Raw genomic sequence first — 21,671 nt, 5'->3', positions numbered from 1 at the left:
AAGGGATGATAAAAAAGTATTATTGATTTTTTTTTTTTTTTTGCATGAAAGGTACCGGGTAACCTTTGTAGAGGAAATTTCACAAATTTCTTTGAGAATCACACACTATTTCCTTCATTTAAATTGTCTTCTGAGTCTGCCATTAGCCATTGGGGAAATAGAAATAAGTATAGAATAAATAAATATAAATGTAGATTTATTTCACATTTGTTTCAAGCTTTCATACACTATCTTCACTCTAGCTATAAAGGACAGGTTCCAGGAAATCAATTTAAGTCCTATTTGTCCAAACAGGATATTTATTTTTCATTCATATAGAATTTTCTTTATCTGACATTGAGAATGCATCTTTTAACTGGTGAGAGGTTAGTAACAACAATATATATCAAATGTATACATTTCAAATGTAAATATGCCATGACTTTTTTTATTATATATAATAAATGTAATGCATTAAACAGAAAAAAAATCATATTGTATAATTTATGATCGTCAGGTAAGTAAAGTTAATTTTAAAACAAACGCTTAAACTTTGGCCACAGAAAGTAATATTGATCATTCCTCCCACTTCATTAATAAAGTGCTACTTTATAAGCAGAAAATAAGTACATATTGATAATCCAAGATTGTACATTCAGAGTTATTTACTTCCCAGCATGAATCATCTTTAATAACCCTCACTCAAGCAAAATACAGTTATAAAGGTCAATCTTATTTTTCCCCTTGTAATTCAGAAACTCAATCACCTCCTTAAATCATAGTGATCTTTTATAACACCATGCTTATTTCAATATCAAACAAAAATGGAATATTACCTGGGCAGGCCTGTATTCTGTAGTTAAATGTATATAATTCCAATCCATTGGAACTGGAGTTGGGTTTTTTGGAACTACTCACATTATGTCATACTAAGCAAGATTTTTAAGATTTTAAGAACATTTGCTACTGATTCAAAAGTACATAATATTCCATTTCCTCATTCAAATTCTCATTCTAGAAAATGGCTAAGATTCACCTGATAGTAACTATAGATTATTTCCCCCTCTACTATTATAATAATGTAGTATTTCCCTCTCCCTATTAACATTTAATAAAAAATAGAATAATAGGGCAAAATATTATGCTATGCTTTGGAAGGAAAAAAAAGATGTGTGAATTTGTATATAAAATATAAAACTGGAATAGACATTTATGGTAATCATTGTCATGAAATATTTTAATGTCAATAGCCAATATCCTTAAACCTTTATTCATCTCTTATTTGTGCAAAATTTCTAAAGAAAAGACTGCACAAAATTATTAGTTCAAAGGGAAAAAAGATTAACATATCAGGTATTTAAATATAAATTAATAAAACCACTAGCAATTCCAAAATTTCAAAGAAAGTCAGTGAAGAGTCATTACTTCCTTTTCACAATATCGAAAATTATTGTTGTTATGTATTAAATATATTGCCTACTGAAGCCCAACCAAGAGACTGAAATCACTGGGTGATAGGATAGATAAAGAGACCCTGCAGGACTAGTTCTCACCACTGCAGGACTAGTTCTCACCACTGCCTACCAGTAAAACATACTGGAGGCATGCTGAAATCACTGGATGTAACACCAGGTAAAGAGCCCAGGTGGGACTTACTGCCTGCCAGTAAGACACACTAGAGACATAGATGTACCTGAAGGATCTATCCCCAAGACTCCTAAGTGCAGGTCACCTCCAACTGCAGTAACCAGCACCACAGGGGGCTTCTCAAAATGGCTAAATTTTGAACAGTGGAGCTCATACATCTCCCGAGTAGACAACTATCACCGGGCTAACCAGGTCATGGATGATAACCTGAAGGCAGAAGCCATACCATGTGTCTGTCTATGGCCACAATTGAGCCCCAAATTATTATTATTAAGTGAGAAATTTGTTAAGTGAATTTTGCCCCATTTTATGACCTTTTTAGCCATAGTTGTTAAGAGAGTCATTGCAGTTGTTAAATCAGTAACATAGTTGTTAAGTGAATATGGTTTCTACATCGACTTTGCCTGTCAGAAGGTTGCAAAACTTTGGATGATTGGCAATTGTTCCATATTTATGATGGTCTCAGTATCCTGGGGTTCACATGACCTCCAAGACACTGCAACTGTGATAAATATGAACCTGTTGCCAAGCATTTGAATTCTGATCATGTGGCCATGACAATGGTCACAATTGTGAAAAATGGTTATAAGTTGTAAATTAAGAACTACCTGCATGTATGTTTTAAAATGTGGAATAACACTAAAAAGGATGCATCGCTTCTATCCTCCAGAGTTGTGATCAGGTTTTTTTGTGAATTTGTGAATTCAGTGTGTTATGTTTAAGCATGTAGAAAAAGAACATTCACTAAGTTCAAAAAGGTCCTGAAAAACCCCCTGGTATTTAAATAATAAAAAATGGGGAAAAAATCCCACATTTCTTCAAAACTAGTCTCTAGTCAGTATTAGATATATTTCTCCCATTTATGAATATGCAAAAATACAGAAGAAAAAAATCATTATATGCATAAAAGTAATGAATTCATTATCAAGGTTATTTTTAAGTGCTGAACATGCAGTCCAAATTTGCAAAAAAGCAGTACTGTCATAACTATCATTTTCTTCATCCAACTTTAAATAATTTCTCAGAAAAGCTGGATCTAAAAGGAAAACATGTTAAAATGATGTATAACTAATTTGTGAGGTAATTTCAAATACAGTTTGATAAAGTGTCATGATTTAAATAATGATTACTTTTGAAAGTGTTACTATTTTTTCTTTGTGAAGTAGTTTTTCTGTAAAGGAGTAAGAATTATGGGATTATTGAGTTGTGTTTAAATTTATGTGGACCAAGGCAGTTATAGAAGGGATCACACTTGATAAAAAGCATCCACAAAAGAGACCTAAAACAAGATGGATTGATGACATCAGCAAGTTTTGTGGGTCCAATTGGCAAAAGAAAGCTCAGGACTATATTGGTTGGAAGAGGATAAACAATGGCTAAAATAATGAATGATGATGGTATATTTATGTTTTATTTATTTATTTATTATTTATTTATTACTTAGATTTGTATGCCGCCCCTCTCCGCAGACTCGGGGCGGCTCACAGCATAGCACAACAGTTTATAACAAATCTAAATATAATTTAAAATATTTAAAAGAGCCCCAGATATGTAGTATCTTTTTGTAGGAAACATAATATACACCCATTAAATGTTTCCTTGTCCCCCTCTCACTTAAACTGTATTTGTACAATGATATATTATACAGAGGTCTAAAAAGGGCGCAGTCAAATTAAATGCTGCCCAATTCCAATGGGATTATAACAGTAAATAGTACATACAATAAACAAAGTCAAATAATTAGTAATAAGAACAGTAAAACTCTAATGAACCCTAATGAACTATCCATACATACATAACAGTTACAAATCGGCTGAGATAAAATGTTACCTTCACTGCTCCCGGGCTTGCCGACAAAGTCAGGTCTTCACGCCTTTCAGAAGGCCAGTAGGGTGGGAGCAGTATGGACATCGGGTGGGGGGGTTGTTAGTTCCATAATATATATCGGGGCAGCCACAGAGAAGGCTCTCTCCCCGTGGGTCCATCAACCTGCATTGTTTAGTCGACGGGACCTGGAGGAGATCCACCCCTTGTGTTCTAATTGGTCTCTGGGAAGTATATCGCAGGAGACAGTCTCATAAATAGACTGTTCCTAGCCATGTAGGGTTTTATAGGTAAAAACCAACACTTTGATTTCTGGAATATGTTTTGTGCAAAAACAAGGGAGTTTCCTTTTCTGCAGTCTGTTTAGATTTGAATTACTGAATTATTGTTTTATCACTTGGGTTGTGAATCTCCTTGAGACATATAATTATAGTGGTGTGTGTATATTTGTGTGTAGAAGTACTGGGAGAAAAATAAAAATAAAGACTCTAGCATAAAAAAAATATTTAAAAATAGTGCTACACTATCATGGTTAAAACACCTTGCTAAATATTGTAAAAATAATATATATATTCAATGGTGAAAAAATTAAGGCAAGAACAACCAAATGCACAGGTACAGTATAGTGGTACCTCACTCAATAATATTAAGGCCACACTTGGAATGTTGTATCCAGTTTTGGTTGCCACAATGTAAAAAAGATGTTGAGACTCTAGAAAGAGGGCAGAGAAGAGCAACAAAGATGATTAGGGGACTGGAGGCTAAAATATGAAGAACGGTTGCAGGAACTGGGTATAAAAACATAGAAACATAGAAGATTGATGGCAGGAAAAGATCTCATGGTCCATCTAGTCTGCCCTTATACTATTTCCTGTATTTTATCTTAGGATGGATATACAGTATGTTTATCCCAGGCATATTTAAATTTACCAACCACGCCTGATAGAAGTTTGTTCCAAGCATCTACTCCTCTTTCAATAAAATAATATCTTTTATATATCTTTTATTATTATTATTTTACATAAATAATAAAACAGGCATACAAATAAACAAGTAAAAAACAAAACAGTAACTGAAACAAGACATATAATTAATTACAGACATTATGGGAAAGTAATTTCCCCACTCTTTCAGACATTTTGATCAGAGAAATTTTTCCTCATAAGTTGATATTCTTTTATTAATGTATTGCTTTGCTTTACATGTAAATTTCTAATTTCTAATTTATTTATTTTATTATTGTCCTTTTCTCTAGTCAATTGTAAATATTTCCCCATATCTTATAGTATTGTGTGTCTTCTTTTCCTTCTAATTTTTTGAACATTCTGTCCATCTCTGCACATTCTAGACAAAATAATATTTTTTCACGTTGCTTCTGATCTTTTCCCCAACTAACCTCAGATTGTGCCCCCTTATTCTTTTGTTCACTTTCCTATTATAAACACTTCCCTCTTGAACCTTATTTAACCCTTTAACATATTTAAATATTTCTATCATTTAACCCCCATTGAGTTCATTAAGTCTTTCCTGATAAGTTTTATCATTATTATTATTATTATTATTATTATTATTATTATTATTATTAATTAGATTTGTATGCTGCCCCTCTCCGAAGACTCGGGGCGGCTCACAACAGTAATAAAAACTATATAGCAGTGGAACAAATCTAATATTAAAAACATATAAAACCCTATCAATATTTAAAAAACCAAACAGCACATTCATACCAAACATAAAACAAAGTATAAAAAAGCCTGGGGGAAAGGTGTCTCATCTTCCCCATGCTTGGCAGTATAAGTGAGTCTTGAGTAGTTTACGAAAGACAAGGGGGTGGGGGCTGTTCTAATCTCTGGGGGGAGTTGGCTCCAGAGGGCGTTGGCCACCACAGAGAAGGCACTTCCCCTGGGGCCCGCCAAACGACATTGTTTAGTCAATGGGACCTGGAGAAGGCCAACTCTGTGGGACCTTATCGGTCGCTGGGATTTGTGCAGTAGCAGGTGGTTCCAGAGGTACTCTAGTCCAATGCCATGTAGGGCTTTAAAGGTCATGACCAACCCTTTGAATTGTGACCGGAAACTGATTGGCAGCCAATGCAAGCCACGGAGTGTTGAAGAAATGGGGCGAATCTTGGAAGCCCCACGATGGCTCTCGCGGCTGCGTTCTGCATGATCTGAAGTTTCCGAACACTTTTCAAAGGTAGCCCCATGTAGAGAGCATTGCAGTAATTGAACCTCGAGGTGATGCTTAAGACCTTCCACCATTTAAGAGTATGTCTAATTTAATCAAAAGAAGGAGTAGGCGAGACATGATAGCAATGTTCCAATATTGCATAGGTTGCCACAAAGAAGAGGGAGTCAGACTATACTCCAAAGCACCTGTGGATAGAACAAGAATCAATGGGTGGAAACTAATCAAGGAGAGAAGCAACTTAGAACTAAGAAGAAATGATAGTTAGAACAATTAATCAGTGGAACAACTTGCCTCCAGAAGTTGTAAATGCTCCAACACTGAAAGTTTTAAAGAAGAAATTGGACATTAAAGAAGAATTTGTCTGAAATGGTATAGGGTTTCCTACCTGAACAATGGGTTAGTCTAGAAGACGTTCAATTCTGTTATTCTATTTTATTCTATATCAGAGCTAGGCATTTTACAGTCCCTGCACCATTATATAGCCTTTAGTTGTCCCTATCAAATGTAAATGTGTGCTGCAAAAGGCAGGAAAGGATGTTGAGTCATATCCAGCTTTGCACAGTCACTGTGAGCATCTTCAAGTCAGCTGGTGGCCATGGGAGGGTGAAAAGAGAAAGCAATTTTCTGCATCTGCCCAGCACTTGGACCGGCTTGAAGAGGTTAGGAGAGAGAGTTTGAGGGCATCAAATAAAGTTACATTGGTTCAGTCCTCCAGAAGAAGTCCCAGTTTCTCATGTGGCCCCTTGGGAAAATTAATTCTCACCCCTGATCTATATCAATGTGTGCTGAACTATTGGTCATTTGGATCACAGAAGCCAAATGAATGAATGAATGAATGAATGAATGAATGAATGAATGAATGAATGAATAAATAAATAAATAAATAAATAAATAAATAATAAATAAATAATTAAATGCATAAGTACATAAATAAATAAATCTTTGCAGTTCAAGTATGGTAATTATAATAAAAAGCTGTTCCAGAATCAAGTGCTTAGAATCATGTGCATATTTTTCAGTTAACCACATTGAACAATTAACTTTTGAGCAAAGATTATTACAATGAAAAGAAAAGCCACGGAAACTAGCCTTCATGTTGCTATTAGCCTTGTCATTTCCCCCTATTCTCCCATTGTTACCTTATGATTTATCACTTTATTGTTTGTACATACCGTAATACTGGAGACAAATTCTTTGTGTGTCCAATCACACTTGGCATATACACATTCTATGTATTCTATTCTATAACAACATGGCTGAAGAAAATTAGGTTTCAAATGAAATGAACTTGTCTCCTTGTGTCTATATTACATGTCGCCCTGTCCTACAAAAATGTGCAGTGATTCATAAATGAATTAGAGCAATGATACATTTGAATATGACCATAAATGGGATTGGCAGCCAAATTAACTGATCATTCAATGAAATAGGCACCTTGTACTCTTCCATACACAATTCTGTATTTTCATGATCGAATTGTACACTGCTTCAAAGACTAGGTTAATGATTCTATTGTCCTCTCCCCTTCTTTTCCTTCTCCAGTAAATTCAAGGAAATTGAACCCAATTCACAACTAAAAATATATGTTCATCCTTTCTTAATTGCAGGGGGGGAAAGGATAGGTCTTTGATGCAAAAAAATGTAATTGTTACGATAAAGTGTGTCTGTGATTGCTTATATATTTATTTTAGTGATATTTATTATATGCAGTACAATTAGCTGATATATTTATTTTAGTGATATTTCAGGAATCTTGTTGCTTTCATCAAAATGACAAAAGCAATGTGCTCCATTACAAGCCTCACCCATTTGTTGTGTACATGCAATATCACAATTAAATGCCTCTTTCACCATTGTATCTTATCTGCTTCTCACCAGATAGCAGAGATAGTCCTCGACTTACAATCATTCTTTCAGTCACTAGCATTACAATGGCACCGAAAAAAATGAGATTATGGTCATGTGATCAAAATTCAGATGCTTGGTAACTGGCTTATATTTATGACAATTGCAGCGTCTAAGGATCCTGTGATCACTTTTTCAGAACTTTGACAAGCAAAGTCAATGAGGAAGCCAGATTCCCTTAACAATCTTGTTGGGCAGAGAGACTTTTGCGTAGATGGAAGTTAACCCACAAAGTAGCCACAGTTAACCACTATATCTAATTGAAGTCTTCGATGAAACACAGCAGCAGGCTTTCTTGTAAAAATATATTGTTGTTGTTGTTGTTGTTGTTGTTGTTGTTGTTGTTGTTGTTATTATTATTATTATTATTATTATTATTATTATTATTATTATTTAGATTTGTATGCTGCCCCTCTCCGAGGATTCTTTTACTTCTCTTTTTATCAAACTGCTTTTCTAAATAAACTATCATACAATACTTCCATATAACTCTTATTAAATCCACTACTACAACCACTAAGCATTAACCACTAAACTACAAACCACTCTATGCTATAACAAACCACTCTGTATCAAACCACTCTCTAACAAAACCACTCTGTAACAAACCACCCACTGTAATAACCATGCAAGGGTTTTCTTCCTTATATAGGTTACAGCCAATCAGGTTTCAGTACAATTAGCAAACCCATGCTTACATGCTGGTTATGGCTAACATCAATCTCTCCCATGGTTATAAACCATTTACTTGCATTGTGATATTATCTTCAGAACTAAACTTATTCTTATTCAGATGCTTGCTAACTAACTCATATTTATGATAATTACAGCATCGAAGGATCCTGTGATCACCTTTTCAGAACCTTGACAAGCAAAGTCAATGAGGAAGCCAGATTCCCTTAACAATCTTGTTACCATCGTAGCAGCTGCAGTGATTCACTGAACAACTGTGGCAAGAAAGGTCATAACATGAGACAAAATTCACTTAACAGTCTGTCAACAGAAATCCGGGTTTCAATTGTGGTCATAAATCAAGGACTACCTGTGCCTGAAAATACCTTATGATCCCAATCCTCCTCTCCACCTGCGTTCAAACTAGTTGAACATTTTGAACATCTGTGTTTGAAAACTCTGAGTGTGGTACTGGCATTTCCATAGATGAAAATAGCTCTTCAGCCTAGGTGAGTTTGCAAGTCTAACTCTTGTCCTTAAAATAACTAAGAATGTGTCTCCATTTCCAGAATATGTCACAAAAATGCAGGTCAATTTGTCTGACAGGTTCTATGCCTTTAAAGAATGGGGTACTATTATTAATTGGGAAAGATATGACGAATATGACCCCTGAATTATTTTTAATTGCTGTAACAATCCAATTTTGCATCCAGATAAGCCATAACAAACATGGCCAGAAAAAAAAAAGTTTTCCCTTTAGTGACAGGTTTTCTAAAACTTTTAGCAAAGAAACAGTTGAATTTAATCATCTAATCATTTTAGACTTTTCTAACAGTTTAATTTTGTAATTGTCTACTGTGCATAGGCAGATGACAAGGAAAAAAGAGTGCCAGCATTTAAATAAACGTGTGCCTGTGAAATTTGTCATCGTAGCAATTGCGGGTTTGTTTTTTAAATGGTGTTCAAATACTTGACCTTTTTATGAGGAAATTACCATATGTAGCCCAGCATGGAAGTTTATTTCAGGGTTCTATTGCAAGTCTCGAACATTTGCAGCCTGTTAAAGAAAGACTAAAAAGTCTAAAAGTGACACAAAAACCTTATTGTTTCCTAGCAGAACTGACTCAAAAAACCCGTCCTCATTTCTCTCTGTTATGCCTAAGTCCAGTGCCATCTAGTGAAGAAAGAGTAATAGTGTTCACATGATCAAATGAATGAGATTCTTCCACCATTATAATACAGTGGTACCTCCACTTACAAACTTAATTTGTTCCGAGATCAGGTTCTCAAGTAGAAAAGTTTGTAAGAAGAAGCAATTTTTCCCATAGTAATCAATGTAAAAGCAAATAATGTGTGTGTGTGGAGGCCTTCTTTCCTCCCAGGAGATTCCTAGAGAGGCCCCACGGAGGCTTCACCGGTTACAGTTGCCTTTTCTGGTTACAATTTCGGAGGCTTGGGTTTGTAAGTGGGAAATGCTTCTTGAGAAGAGGCAAAAAAATATTGAACACCCAGTTCTTATCTAGAAAAGTTTGTAAATAGAAGCGTTCTTAGGTAGAGGTACTACTGTACAGTAAACAAGGGAGCAAAGTAGAGAGGACTGAAATAAGCCTTTGGATCCAAAGTCACCCAGTGACCTCCCATCTCTGAAAATGGATTTGAATCTCAGTCTCCCTTATTTTTATTTATTTATTTATTTATTAGATTTGTATGCCGCCCCTCTCCTCAGACTCGGGGCGGCTCACAACAATAATAAAACAGTGTACGATGAACAAATATAATATTTTAAAGGAAATATCTAAAAACCCATTATTTAAAAAACATACAAAACATATATCCTAGACCTAGACCCTTGATAGCGAACCTATTGCACGGGTGCCCCAAGTGCCACACAGAGCCATATCTGAGGGCATGCGAGCTCCAGTATGCATGTATACATTGGTCAGCTCATTTTCAGCCTTCTTTTTGGCCATTTTCACTCTCCCCAGCCTTCAGGAAAGCCTCCTGAAACCTGGGAACAGCGAAACAATGGCCCAATGGGCCTACTGGAAGTCCGGAGGCTTCAGTGAGGCCCCTGCGCATGTGTGTGTGGACAGTGGGGGTGAGGGTTGTGTGCATGCATGGGGGTAATAGAGGGGTTGTGCGAATGCATGGGGGAAGGGCATTGGATTATGGGTATGGGCACGCAACCGCACACTATCGCGCATGTGCACACCCTTTTGGCACCTGAGCCGAAAAAGGTTCGCCATCACTGTCCTAGACCAGCCATTCTTGACAGAAGTCCAAGTAGTCCTTATCTTACAACAGTTCATTTAGTGAAGGTATAAAGTTACAAAGGCGCTGAAAAAAAGTGACTTTTATTACCATTTTTAACACTTCTAACCATTGCAGCATCTCCCTGGACACATGATTTACATTTGGAGGCTTGACAGCTGATTCACACTGTTGATGGTTTCAAGGTTCCTGGGTTACGTGATCACTTTTGACAAGCCATGTCAATGGGAAAGGCAAATTCATTTAACAAAGGCGTTACTAATTTAACAACTGCAGCAATTTCCATAACAACTGGGTCAGGAAAGGTCGTAAAATGGTGGGGGGGAGGGAAACTCACTTAACAGATTTCTCAATCAATGACATAGATTTTGGGCTCAATTGCTGTCATAAGTCAAGGACTACTTATAATATGTTTTGTTTCCCGTGTCCATCATGGTTCTACATGGTTTTATAGATTGCTCTTCATTTTATTGCCTTTTAATTGGTTATTTCATAGAATTACTGTACTATTTAAAAGCAGTCTTGATTTCAACTAATATAGTATCTAATCATCTTCAGGTCTGAGTAAGAATATGGCACCAGGATATTGAAAGAGAGACTCACTTCCATCATTATTGTGTTTACTAGAGGTATACTGGATTTATGTCAATGTTTGCTCCTGACCCCTTCAGAATAAAATTCCATCTATAAAAGAGTTTTGGCAAATGACCGCTATTGATTTCTCTTAACAGTTTTCTAGAAGTAAAGCTCCATTGAAATAACTGGACAAGAAGAATTTGTTTTGATGAAACTGCCTTTTAACAGTACTTACTAGATGGCCCAATGTGGTTAATTCCATACTTGACTATGTTTTTAAAATATTGTAATTTTTTTACAGTTTTATGGTTTTGCTAAAACATCTGTGTTTTGCTTAGAAAATGCATGGCTGCATATTATGTAATATATTATGTAATGTATTTCAATGTATGCCAGTTAAAAAGGCTGTAACACAAGCCTACATGTGACTAGAATCCTATAGAATCACACTGTGACCAGATACACACCCCAAGACATTCCTTTCTGACTCTCTGGGGAAGAAGGGAGGCTATCAAAAAGAAAAAAGGAACTACTACCCCTATGATGATATTAATTTAGTTCCCTGTTTATGTTGTCTCCATATTCACAAGATAGTGTTAAAAATGCTGCTTTGTATCTTTGGCCTCTTATGGGTCTGAAAAAGCAGCAAAGAATAATTGTTTGCATTATTCTCAGTGCTTTTTTTCTCACTAGACCAGAGATCGGCAACGCACGGCTCCGGAGTCACATGCAGCAATGTGGGGGCCCTGATGTGGCTCCCTGTCCCATCACTGGCTGGCCTCAGCCTCCTCTCCCTCACCTGGCCTGAGAAGGTAAGGGTAACGGTGTGAATGGACATGCAGCCGAGGCTGATTCTCTGGCGCTGGTTGAGGAACAAAGACAACCTCAGCCAAGGTCTCTCTTTGGGCAACTCTCTTCCCCTTTTAGGACTCCCTGGGTGGCTGTGGCAGGGCCAGGAGTGTGTGCATGCACTGGGGGACCCTCAGGCAAGCACCAAAGGACAACAAAGGTGTGCTCAGAGGTGGGTGGCTGATTGCTTAAGGCGGGTCTTTGGATACGGCTTCTCTCCTGCCTTATGGATCCATCCATTGCCTTGCTGTGTCCTGTCCCATTCGCCCCCCCTTCCCTCTTTGGTCAAGTGGGGCCACGTGATCTCCAGCCCAAAGCATCAGGAAGCGAAAGCTGCCTTCTCCTCCTTCTCCTCTCATGCAGGAGGGGAGGGGCATGGCAAGGTGATGGCCAGATTTTTAGGACAGGAGAGAAGCAGCCCAGTAGCTGCCATCACACCACATATGCATGCAAGGCAGCCTTTGCTTCCTGACACTTTGGGCTGGAGCTCACATCCTTCCCACTCAGCTGAAGAACTGCAGGGAGCTGAGACGGGATGGGACATGGCAAGGCAATGGCCAGATCCTTAGGGCAGGAGAGAAGCTGTGTCCAAAGACCCTCCCTAAGCGGGCAGCTGCCCACCACTGGCTGGCTGCCCTCCCTACCTTTGCTCCGCTTGCCGCTCTCTTGAGGAGATCTCCCCGCATGTGGACAGAGAGAAGGGGAGAGAGAGGGAGAAAGAGAGGGATGGGAGAAAGAGAGAGATGAGAGAAGGACAGGGGGAGAGAGATGGTGAGGGAGAAAGAGAGAGATAGAGAGAGATGGGAAGAGGGAAAGAAAGAGAGGTCACTGATGTGTGACTCGCATCCGCTGGTCCCGAGTGAACGGGAGGGAAAAGAGACAGGAACATCCCCACCCTCCTACCCTTCCTCCCTCTGTCACCTCGGCTCCCCCCCCAAAATTAAAAAGGGGGGAGGAAAGAGAGGCAATGGAACGATAAGCGCAGAGGGAAGAGAAGGAAGGGAGGGAGGGAGAAAGAAAGAAAGAGAGAAAGAGAGAGAGAAGGAAATAAAAGAAGAAAAAGAAGGAAGGAAAGGAAGAAAGAGAAGAAAAGAAGGAAATGGAAGGAAGGAAAGAAAGAAAGAAAGAAAGAAAGAAAGATGACAGGGAGGGAGATAGGAGAGGGCGAAAGATAAAGGGGAAAGAGAGAGATACCTTTTTCTCATATAAAATAAAACAGGCACAAAACCTGAGTGGTTATAGCTGGGTGGGGGGGTCATGGGACTAGGTGGGAGTGACATTGAGTCTGCCATACCCATCCAGATTTTGTGGCTCTGGGTGTTTGTTTTCTCTGGGAAATGGATCCAAATAGCTCTTTGAGTTTTTAAGGTTGCCGACCCCTACTCTAAAAAAATCGATAGAGTCTGTCAATGCTATTATGCTGCTAAATCTGAAGCTACATACAATTCTACCCATTACTACTTTTATCACACTGTTCTGTTTTTTGTTCTTCTGAATGAAACTGCTTTATTGTACCTCAAACATTGCTGGTAAAATCTAGTGTCTATTTGGCTGTCAACTTTTCCTGCCAGCAGTTATGTACTTTTAATAAATGTGCAACAAGCTAACATTTAATGTGGGAAGCTTTCTATCGCGGCTTTTCTTCATGCTGAAAAGTCTATCTTGAATTTTCAGTGATCAAACTTGATGCAATGCGAGGCATCATTTTATCAGACATAAAAGCTTTGGAATTCAGCTTCACTGTTATTGAAAGGAGACTATGACAACTGACAATTAAACAGAGTTTAAATGTTGGATTTTAACTGACATTGTATACCTGCCATTAAGATACATGTGCGACTGTTGAGACACAAGCACACTGAATAAATCATACTGAAATTTACTGGGATCAGTGTAAACTATATGAAACATTTGCTTGGAAAGATACCTAACACAAATGTTGATGCTTTAGAATCTACCTTACTTTTCTTACAGAATTGCAGTAACATGGAATAAAAGAGTTGGAAAGGATCTTGGAGATCTTCTAGTCCAACCTAAAGCAGGGACCCTAGGCCATTTCAGAAAAATGGTTGTCCAGTCTTTATTTGAAGGCCTCCAGTGATGAAACACCCACAACTTCTGAAGGCAAGCTGTTCCATTGGTTGATTGCTCCAATTATTGGGAATTTTCTTCTTAATTGTATGTTGTTTCTCTCCTTCATTATTTCCATTCATTGTTTCTTGTCTCACCTTTTGGTGCTTGGGAAATTAGCTTGACCAAAGCACCAAAAGTCAAGATAAGAAACAATGTTTTTTTGCATCAGAATGTTCAATGTTATAGAAAGGGATAAAATAACAATATAATTATATTTATGATGCTCAAGTAGGCTGCCTTAATTATGTTATGCCAGGCTTCACGTTATGAGCCCCAATAAAGTCCAAAGTATAAATTCAAACACACATGGTTGTAAAGTAAATAAAGAGTTGGTTTATCAACAAGAAAATATTGTATACAAGCACTTTAAATCAGCCCAAAGTGCTCTCCCACAAACCACGAGCCTGAACTGTTGTGAGAAACAAAAGCAAAAGCAGAGCAGATAAGAGGCAGCTGTGAAGAAGTCACAGCTTCAAGAGTCCTCACGCTGTATTTAACTGTGAATTGTTCAAAACAGTCCTTGTAAATCCTGAAGCAGTTCAAAAGCAAACCACACTTCTCTATCACCAAATGGATAATTTCCCATGCACAGTCTCAACCATACTGGCAATTTATCAGTAGCCCCATTAGCCTAATTGCCCAGCCACAGGTATTCTCCCTTATTTTCTGTAATACTTGTGCAGTTGTTCCCTCCTTGTCATAAACCTGTGCCTGCGAGCATCTATGGATTCCTCTTCTTCCGAGTCTAATGATGATGACTCACTAATGGGGTAATTAGCTAATGGGCTGCCTGTAACTACCCCATCATCCAATCCTGCTTCACTCTCAGAATCTTCCCTTCCAGAATCTTCCCTTGACACAGAAGCTTCACTGTCCAAAACTGTTGGCAGTAAAACTGGTCTCTGATAACGTTCTCCCAAACCAACCCCCACAGTCCTTGGAGCAGGAGCTGGCCCAGAGCCAACCACAACAAATTATAATATATCTAATATCAATAAATAAGCACTTGTGAAACTCTGCTGCTAATATTGAATTTGAAATTAAGCAGCACCAGCATCAAACTGGAGAATATTCCATGGACATAAAGCCGTATTTTACCCTGACAAGTAAATAGCCACTTTATCCTCAAGGGTACACTACCTAAACACAGGCTATGAAAATAATGGGTGCAAAATTGTTTCCAAACTGGAAACGAGATAGAAAATTTGCCTAATGAAGTCATAGTTCAATAACAAGACCAATATATGTTGATTGGAATTTTCATGTTTATTTCAGAAATACTTAAATAAAGATACATTAGATGAGGTTTGCAATAGAGGTAGGCTATTCCCTTTCCCCTCTGCTGATAACTATCTTTTAGATTCTCTTGTACTCAGTGATGGGCTCCTACAGGTGCAGTCAGGTATGCAGAACTGGTAGAAACATTTTGGTCAGGTACACAGAACTGATAGAAAATTTTTGAATTTTTTTCTTTTTTCCCCTTATGGGCTCTGGGTATGTTTTTTCCTATCACAGTAAATGAGGTTGAATGTGTATAATTTTAGAAGAGCTGTGGGTGCGTGCATGTGTGTGTGTACATACACATACAGTTTATATAGTAGATAATGTGTATTTTTGTGTACCTGTGTGTAATATGTATGTACACATATGGCATATATACATAGAATTAAATAGTATAATTTGGATGTTCAGTAAGTTAGGGAAATTGTATCTCTTTGAGGCAAGGAGAGGCCAGGCACCCTAACCCTAACCTGTGTCATGAGTCACATCAAATTGGCCACCCTTAAGCCGGTCACGTGACCTTTAATCCACTCCCAGTCACATGATCATCAAGCCACTCCCACCTGGACACATGGTCGACAAGCCACACCCACAGAATAAACCACGCCCACAGTTTGGTAATAATTTTTTTTTCCAGCCCTTCACTGCTTGTACTCAAATTAACCTTATCAGCATGTAGGGATACATTGTTTTGAAATACTCTGCAGAATATTATCAAGAACATATCTTTTTTTCTCTGAATGTTCTCAGGGTCACCCAAATGGCTAACCATGATTGTGGAGAAAATTGATTTAAAAAGGACCAAGATTTAAATTAGCAAAGTAAAGCTCCATTGAAATAACTGGACGAGAAGAATTTGTTTTGATGAAACTGCCTTTTAGCAGTACTTACTAGATGGCCCAATGTGATTAATTCCATACTTGACTATGTTTTTAATTTTTTTTTTTACAGTTTTTATGGTTTTGCTAAAACATCTGTGTTTTACTTAGAAAATGCATGGCTGCATATTATGTAATGTATTATGTAATATATTTACTTACAACCAAAGAGAATTTCTTCCCTGTGTAATAACCCCTGTGAACTTTGTTAGCCTCCGAGCATCTACTTCAATCCATTGGTAGGGATCATTCCGTCCAGCACACCACGCACCATCATAAAAATCATTCTCATTAATGCCTGCCTGAAGAGAAGGCAAAACTCTCTTTAGAAATCTGTTTAGACACCTTTTGAAAAGAAACAAGTTTAGACATAACAGTAAGCTCAAGTAAAGTTAAAGTGCATTCTAGCCTTCATTTCCCCCCCCCCCCAATGGCTGGTGGTCACAGATGCCTGTTTATTGACTCTTAGAAGCCCCAAACCTGGATCTGTGTCAAAGCACTGGTCAAGGCTGAAGTCTGTAACAGGAACAAATGGTTAAACAGAAGGCAGGGTTGAAGAGCAATGCAAAAACTCAGAAACAAAAAGCAAAAAAATCAGTTAGCAAAGGATTGCATGAGGTTAAGTTTTATCTCTGGACATCTGAAGGGGAAAGGGAGATCCTTTAAATCTCTCCTGTAAGTGGTACCTCTACTTATTGTTGTGGTTCAGCCTGAGGCAGATCAAAGGCCAGCTGCGTCTCTGCTGGCTCCATGCCCGGAGGAGGCTGACAGCGAAGAGGAGGGGGCTGAACAGTCGGACGGGGGAGGGTCCAGTCAGGAATGTGACAAGGAAGAACAGCATGGGAGCCCTGGGGAGGGGCTCTCCCCTGCCAGTAGCTTGGAGTCATTAGGTGACGAGGCACAAGCTGTCATTGACATGCGACAGAGACGTTTAGATCAAAGGAAGGAGCAATTGAGGAACTATTATCAGCATTGAATAAGAAACACCAGGGCTTGGGTGTGGTCCTCATTAGCAGGAAAGGGTTTATAAGGCAGGCAAGCTATTGAAGCCATGTGGAGTGTTATCAGTTTGGAGTTCCTGTAACCTGCATTGTTTCTCGGCGTCTCTGTTCCTGGCTTGTGGCCCAGCAGTCTTGAAGAACCGTGGGAGGTGTATGTCTGTTATCTACAGCCTCGTCTTGGCAGCAAGAATCCTATATTGATGTATGGACAATTACCTTCGTATATATATTTGGAGTTCCAGTGTTTTCCTGCTTTGTAAGGACATTTTCTGTTAGCTTCATTTTCTTTGAACATTATAAAACTGTATTTGAATTTTACCGGTGTGTTTGCCTTTTCTTTTTGGGTTGGTTATAGCTTCCGGAGTGACCCAGACAGAACACTTACGAACTTAATTCGTTCCGTGACCAGATTTCTTAAGTAGAAAAGTTTGTAAGAGGAAGCAAATTTTCCCGTAGGAATCAATGTAAAAGCAAATAATGCATTGATTGGCGAAACCACAGGGAGGGTGGAGGCCCTGTTTCCTCCCAGGACATTCCTAGAGAGACCCCACGGAGGCTTCTCCCCACCTTTTCTGGCCCTGTTTCCTCCCAGGAGATTCCTAGAGAGGCCCCACGGAGGTTTCTCCCTACCTTTTCCAGTTACAGTTTCGGAGGCTCAGGTTTGTAAGTAGAAAATGGTTCTTGAGAAGAGGCAAAAAAATCTTGAACACCCAGTTCTTATCTAGAAAAGCTTGTAAGTAGAGGCGTTTGTAGGTAGAGGTACCATTGTATATACTTATTTCTTTACCTGATGGAAGTTTCTGGCCTTTTTAAAAAAATTAGAAGATTTTTTTCTAGATAGATCTTTCTGGGCTTATTTTAATTAGAAGATTTTGCTGCAGATCACTCCTCATGCACCATAAGAGCATGTATTTCATGGTAATCAAAATGAGATGTTATATTTATACTTCTCTTAGAGTGCAAAGTAGCTTTGAGTTTCATTCTTTCCATCATTTACAGAGCTTTCTTAAATTCTGTTCCGATAAATCACTTACCATACAGAATGAAAACTAATCTATTTCTTAGCATGGCTCTGAGAATGGCTTTAAAACCGCAATGCCCCATTTTCCTATGAATCCTGGAACATCTGCAGATGCAGATGCAAGAAACTGCTCTGCTTAGCATCGATCCAATCTCCGGTAGTATACAAATATAATTATTTCAGAAAGTTCTAAGCGGTTCATTAAAGGACTTGACATTGGGTTTTCCAGGTGCTCCAAACTTCTAATCAAAACAGATGTTTTCCTCCAGAAACTCTCTACATAATTGGACTCTTCTTGTTATGAACATCTATACAATCAGCACCAAAGAATTATGAGAGTGCATTTTAATGCCAGACTTTCTGATCAGCATCAAACTAAAAAGAGTGATTTCTCCACCCTGCTGTTCTGTTCGGGTCGTATGTGACCCGAAGCCAAGTTTGAGTCCCTGTAAAAAATTTTCCCTGCATATCTGAAACTTGAAATTTCATGACTATCCATCACTTCAGGGGTTCTCTCTATGAGAATTTTTTTTGGGGGGTGGGGGGCTTAGTTTTTGCTGGGCAAAAAAAGTTACAAATCTTATGTTCCCGGGTCACCCTGACCCGGACCGAAAACTCTTCATTTGCAGTGCTTATGTTTGGTCTTTTTGAAAGCTTTTTTCACTTGGAAAGTAGTCTGAACATTTCTGCACACAATGATATGAAAATTGAAATGAAAAAAGTAAATCTTATTGGTTTATTTTGCGGATATAATGCACGCCCCCCCCGTTTTTGTGAAATTTTTTTCAATTTATGGATAGTTTTGCTTGCAAAATGCATTCTATTTTACTAAAGTTGGTGTGGGATTGGTAGCTTGAACATTTCTGAATATAAGAAAAATATAAAGGAACTGAAAAAAATGATTCTTATTGGTTTTTTAACATCAGAAATAAGCCCCCCCCCCCCTTGGCTGCTTGCAACCATTTTCACTTTTTATTTTTTTATGCTCCAAATCCGAAATATTCTTTAAAATCTTAGGCATTCATTTACTCAATTTAACAATGCTGATCATCAAAAAATATTTTTGGGGTGGTGGCTAATTGTTTTCTGGGCAAAAAAAAATCATAACTTTGAATCTGTTTCTGTTCGTATGTGACCGGACCAAAAATATTTTTTTTAGGTACTTGAATTTGATCTTTTTGAAAACTTTTTCAACTGGAAAACTAGTTTGAACATTTATGAACATAATGATATGAAAATTGAACTGGAAAAATTGAGACTTATATTTTTATTTTGATCAAAAAGCCCCTCCCCCCATCCTTTTTTAATTTCGTGTCAATTTCTATTTTTTAAGGCTACAAATCCCTAAGGAATTTTCCCCCAAAAGGTTTGATATACTAAATTGAACATTTCTGAATATAAGAAAAATATAAATGAACTGAAAACAATGGTTCTTATTGGTTTATTTTTGCCACAAAAGGGCCACCCCCCCTCGGCCTTGCTGTGTGCCATTATTGTCACTGTTTATACATATTTGTCTAGAAATATTTGGAATATCCTTTTGAAAATCAACCACATTGTAGCCAGAGAACTAATTTTATGAAACAAATCCATTTTACTAAAAAAAAGTATGTAAGTTTGAAATTAACAGCATAATTTTTATATAAATTGAAATAATTGAGACATACTTTATGTGCAAAATAAACCAATATGCATCAATTTTTCCAGTTCAATTTTCATATCATTATGTTCAGAAATGTTCAAGCTACCAATCCCACACCAACTTTAGTAAAATAGAATGTATTTTGCTAGCAAAACTATCCATAAAGTGAAGACTATTTAAAAAAAATGGGGGGGGGCGTGCATTTCATCAACAAAATAAACCAATATGCATCAATTTTTCCAGTTCAATTTTCATATCATTATGTTCAGAAATGTTCAAGCTACCAATCCCATACCAACTTTAGTAAAATAGAATGCATTTTGCAAGCAAAACTATCCATAAATTGAAAAAAATTTCACAAAAACAGGGGGGGCGTGCATTATATCCGCAAAATAAACCAATAAGATTTACTTTTTTCATTTCAATTTTCATATCATTGTGTGCAGAAATGTTCAGACTACTTTCCAAGTGAAAAAAGCTTTCAAAAAGACCAAACATAAGCACTGCAAATGAAGAGTTTTCGGTCCGGGTCAGGGTGACCCGGGAACATAAGATTTGTTACTTTTCTTAAACAGAACAGCAGGGTTAAAAAAAATTGCGGGCAGGAAATTCATTCCTTGCTTCTGACAAAGAAGGAGTTGATGGTTGCTTGTAACATAGCATTTGTAGAAGGATTTTCAACATGCAGTAACTTCCCCACGCTTAGATCAGGGCTGTTCTCTCCTATCTAGATGATAATAAGGGATTTGTATGGATATTGTGATAATAATCCAATTAACAATTGTATCTGTTTCTGCTCCAGAAGAAATTATTCCAAAAAGGAGTTTGCATTATTTCCTCCAGAGCTGGAGGACAAGTATGATCCCACTGCCCATAATCATGCTTTGGAGTAAACTGATTAATTGCCTGGCATTTAGCTTATCAAATGCATTTGTATACTGTCAGCTCCCTAAGAACTTGAAGTGGTTTTCAAGACAGCCGAATATACACCATTTGAACAAATAATGGGATAAGGGAGAATTTGTGGGGGCAAAATACAGCAGAATACTGCTGTATTCACTATTAAGCAACATATGCATTATTCAGGTCCCGTCAGCCAGGCAGTGCCATCTGGCGGGGCCTAGGGAAAGAGCCTTCTCTGTGGCGGCCCCAGCCATCTGGAATCAACACCCCCTGGAGATTTACACTGCTCCCACCCTCCCAGTGTTTCAGGCAAAGTCCTAAAAACACATCTCTATCGACAGGCCTGTGGGCACTAAGAATTTTTAATAGCCCCATCCCATGAATGAAGAATAATTAGGATGAATGTCTGTTTCTTAAATGTGTAGGAGTTTTTAGAATTAACTTAAATTGGATTTTTATGTTTTTAGTAGTGAGATTTTTAGTACATTTAAATATTTAAATATTAGATTTCTTTACGCATTGTATTCTTTGCTGTGAGCTGCACTGAGTCCCAGGAGAAGGGCGGCAGAGAAATCTAATCAAATTAATTAATTAATTAATCAATCAATCAATATTATTTCCTTTTGTTCAAAATGGTATTACTTGTTAGGGTGGTTTTAAAAAAAGGCATTTACCGTTGGCTTTCAAAAGATTCATTCCCTCTCTCTCACCCACTCCTCCCCCTGTCTCTGTCTCTCTATGTGTGTGTGTCACATGTTTTTGCTGTATTTAAAATTAAGGGAGACTAGGATAGATCTATTTCGGCCTTGTTCTGGTCTCATCATTTAGCCATACCCTCTCACTGGGATTTGTAGGATTTGGAAATTTCTGGCGACGTTTCAACGAGGTCCCACTTGTCA

At 37.8% G+C, this 21,671-nt stretch overlaps 1 protein-coding gene across 1 annotated transcript in view; it reads right to left on the bottom strand.

The window, feature by feature from the left end:
* The window catches only part of CPXM2 (carboxypeptidase X, M14 family member 2), a 123,841-nt gene that overhangs the window by 56,767 nt on the left and 45,403 nt on the right, over nt 1-21,671 (bottom strand). Inside the window, exon 4 of the mRNA XM_070752536.1 lies at nt 16,368-16,507. Coding sequence (XP_070608637.1) covers nt 16,368-16,507 — 140 coding nt within the window. The remainder of the gene's footprint in view (nt 1-16,367; nt 16,508-21,671) is intronic.

Source organism: Erythrolamprus reginae, chromosome 5, assembly GCF_031021105.1.
Source record: "Erythrolamprus reginae isolate rEryReg1 chromosome 5, rEryReg1.hap1, whole genome shotgun sequence".
NCBI classification, from domain to species: domain Eukaryota; kingdom Metazoa; phylum Chordata; class Lepidosauria; order Squamata; family Dipsadidae; genus Erythrolamprus; species Erythrolamprus reginae.
This window is presented reverse-complemented; position numbering and strand designations above follow the sequence as displayed.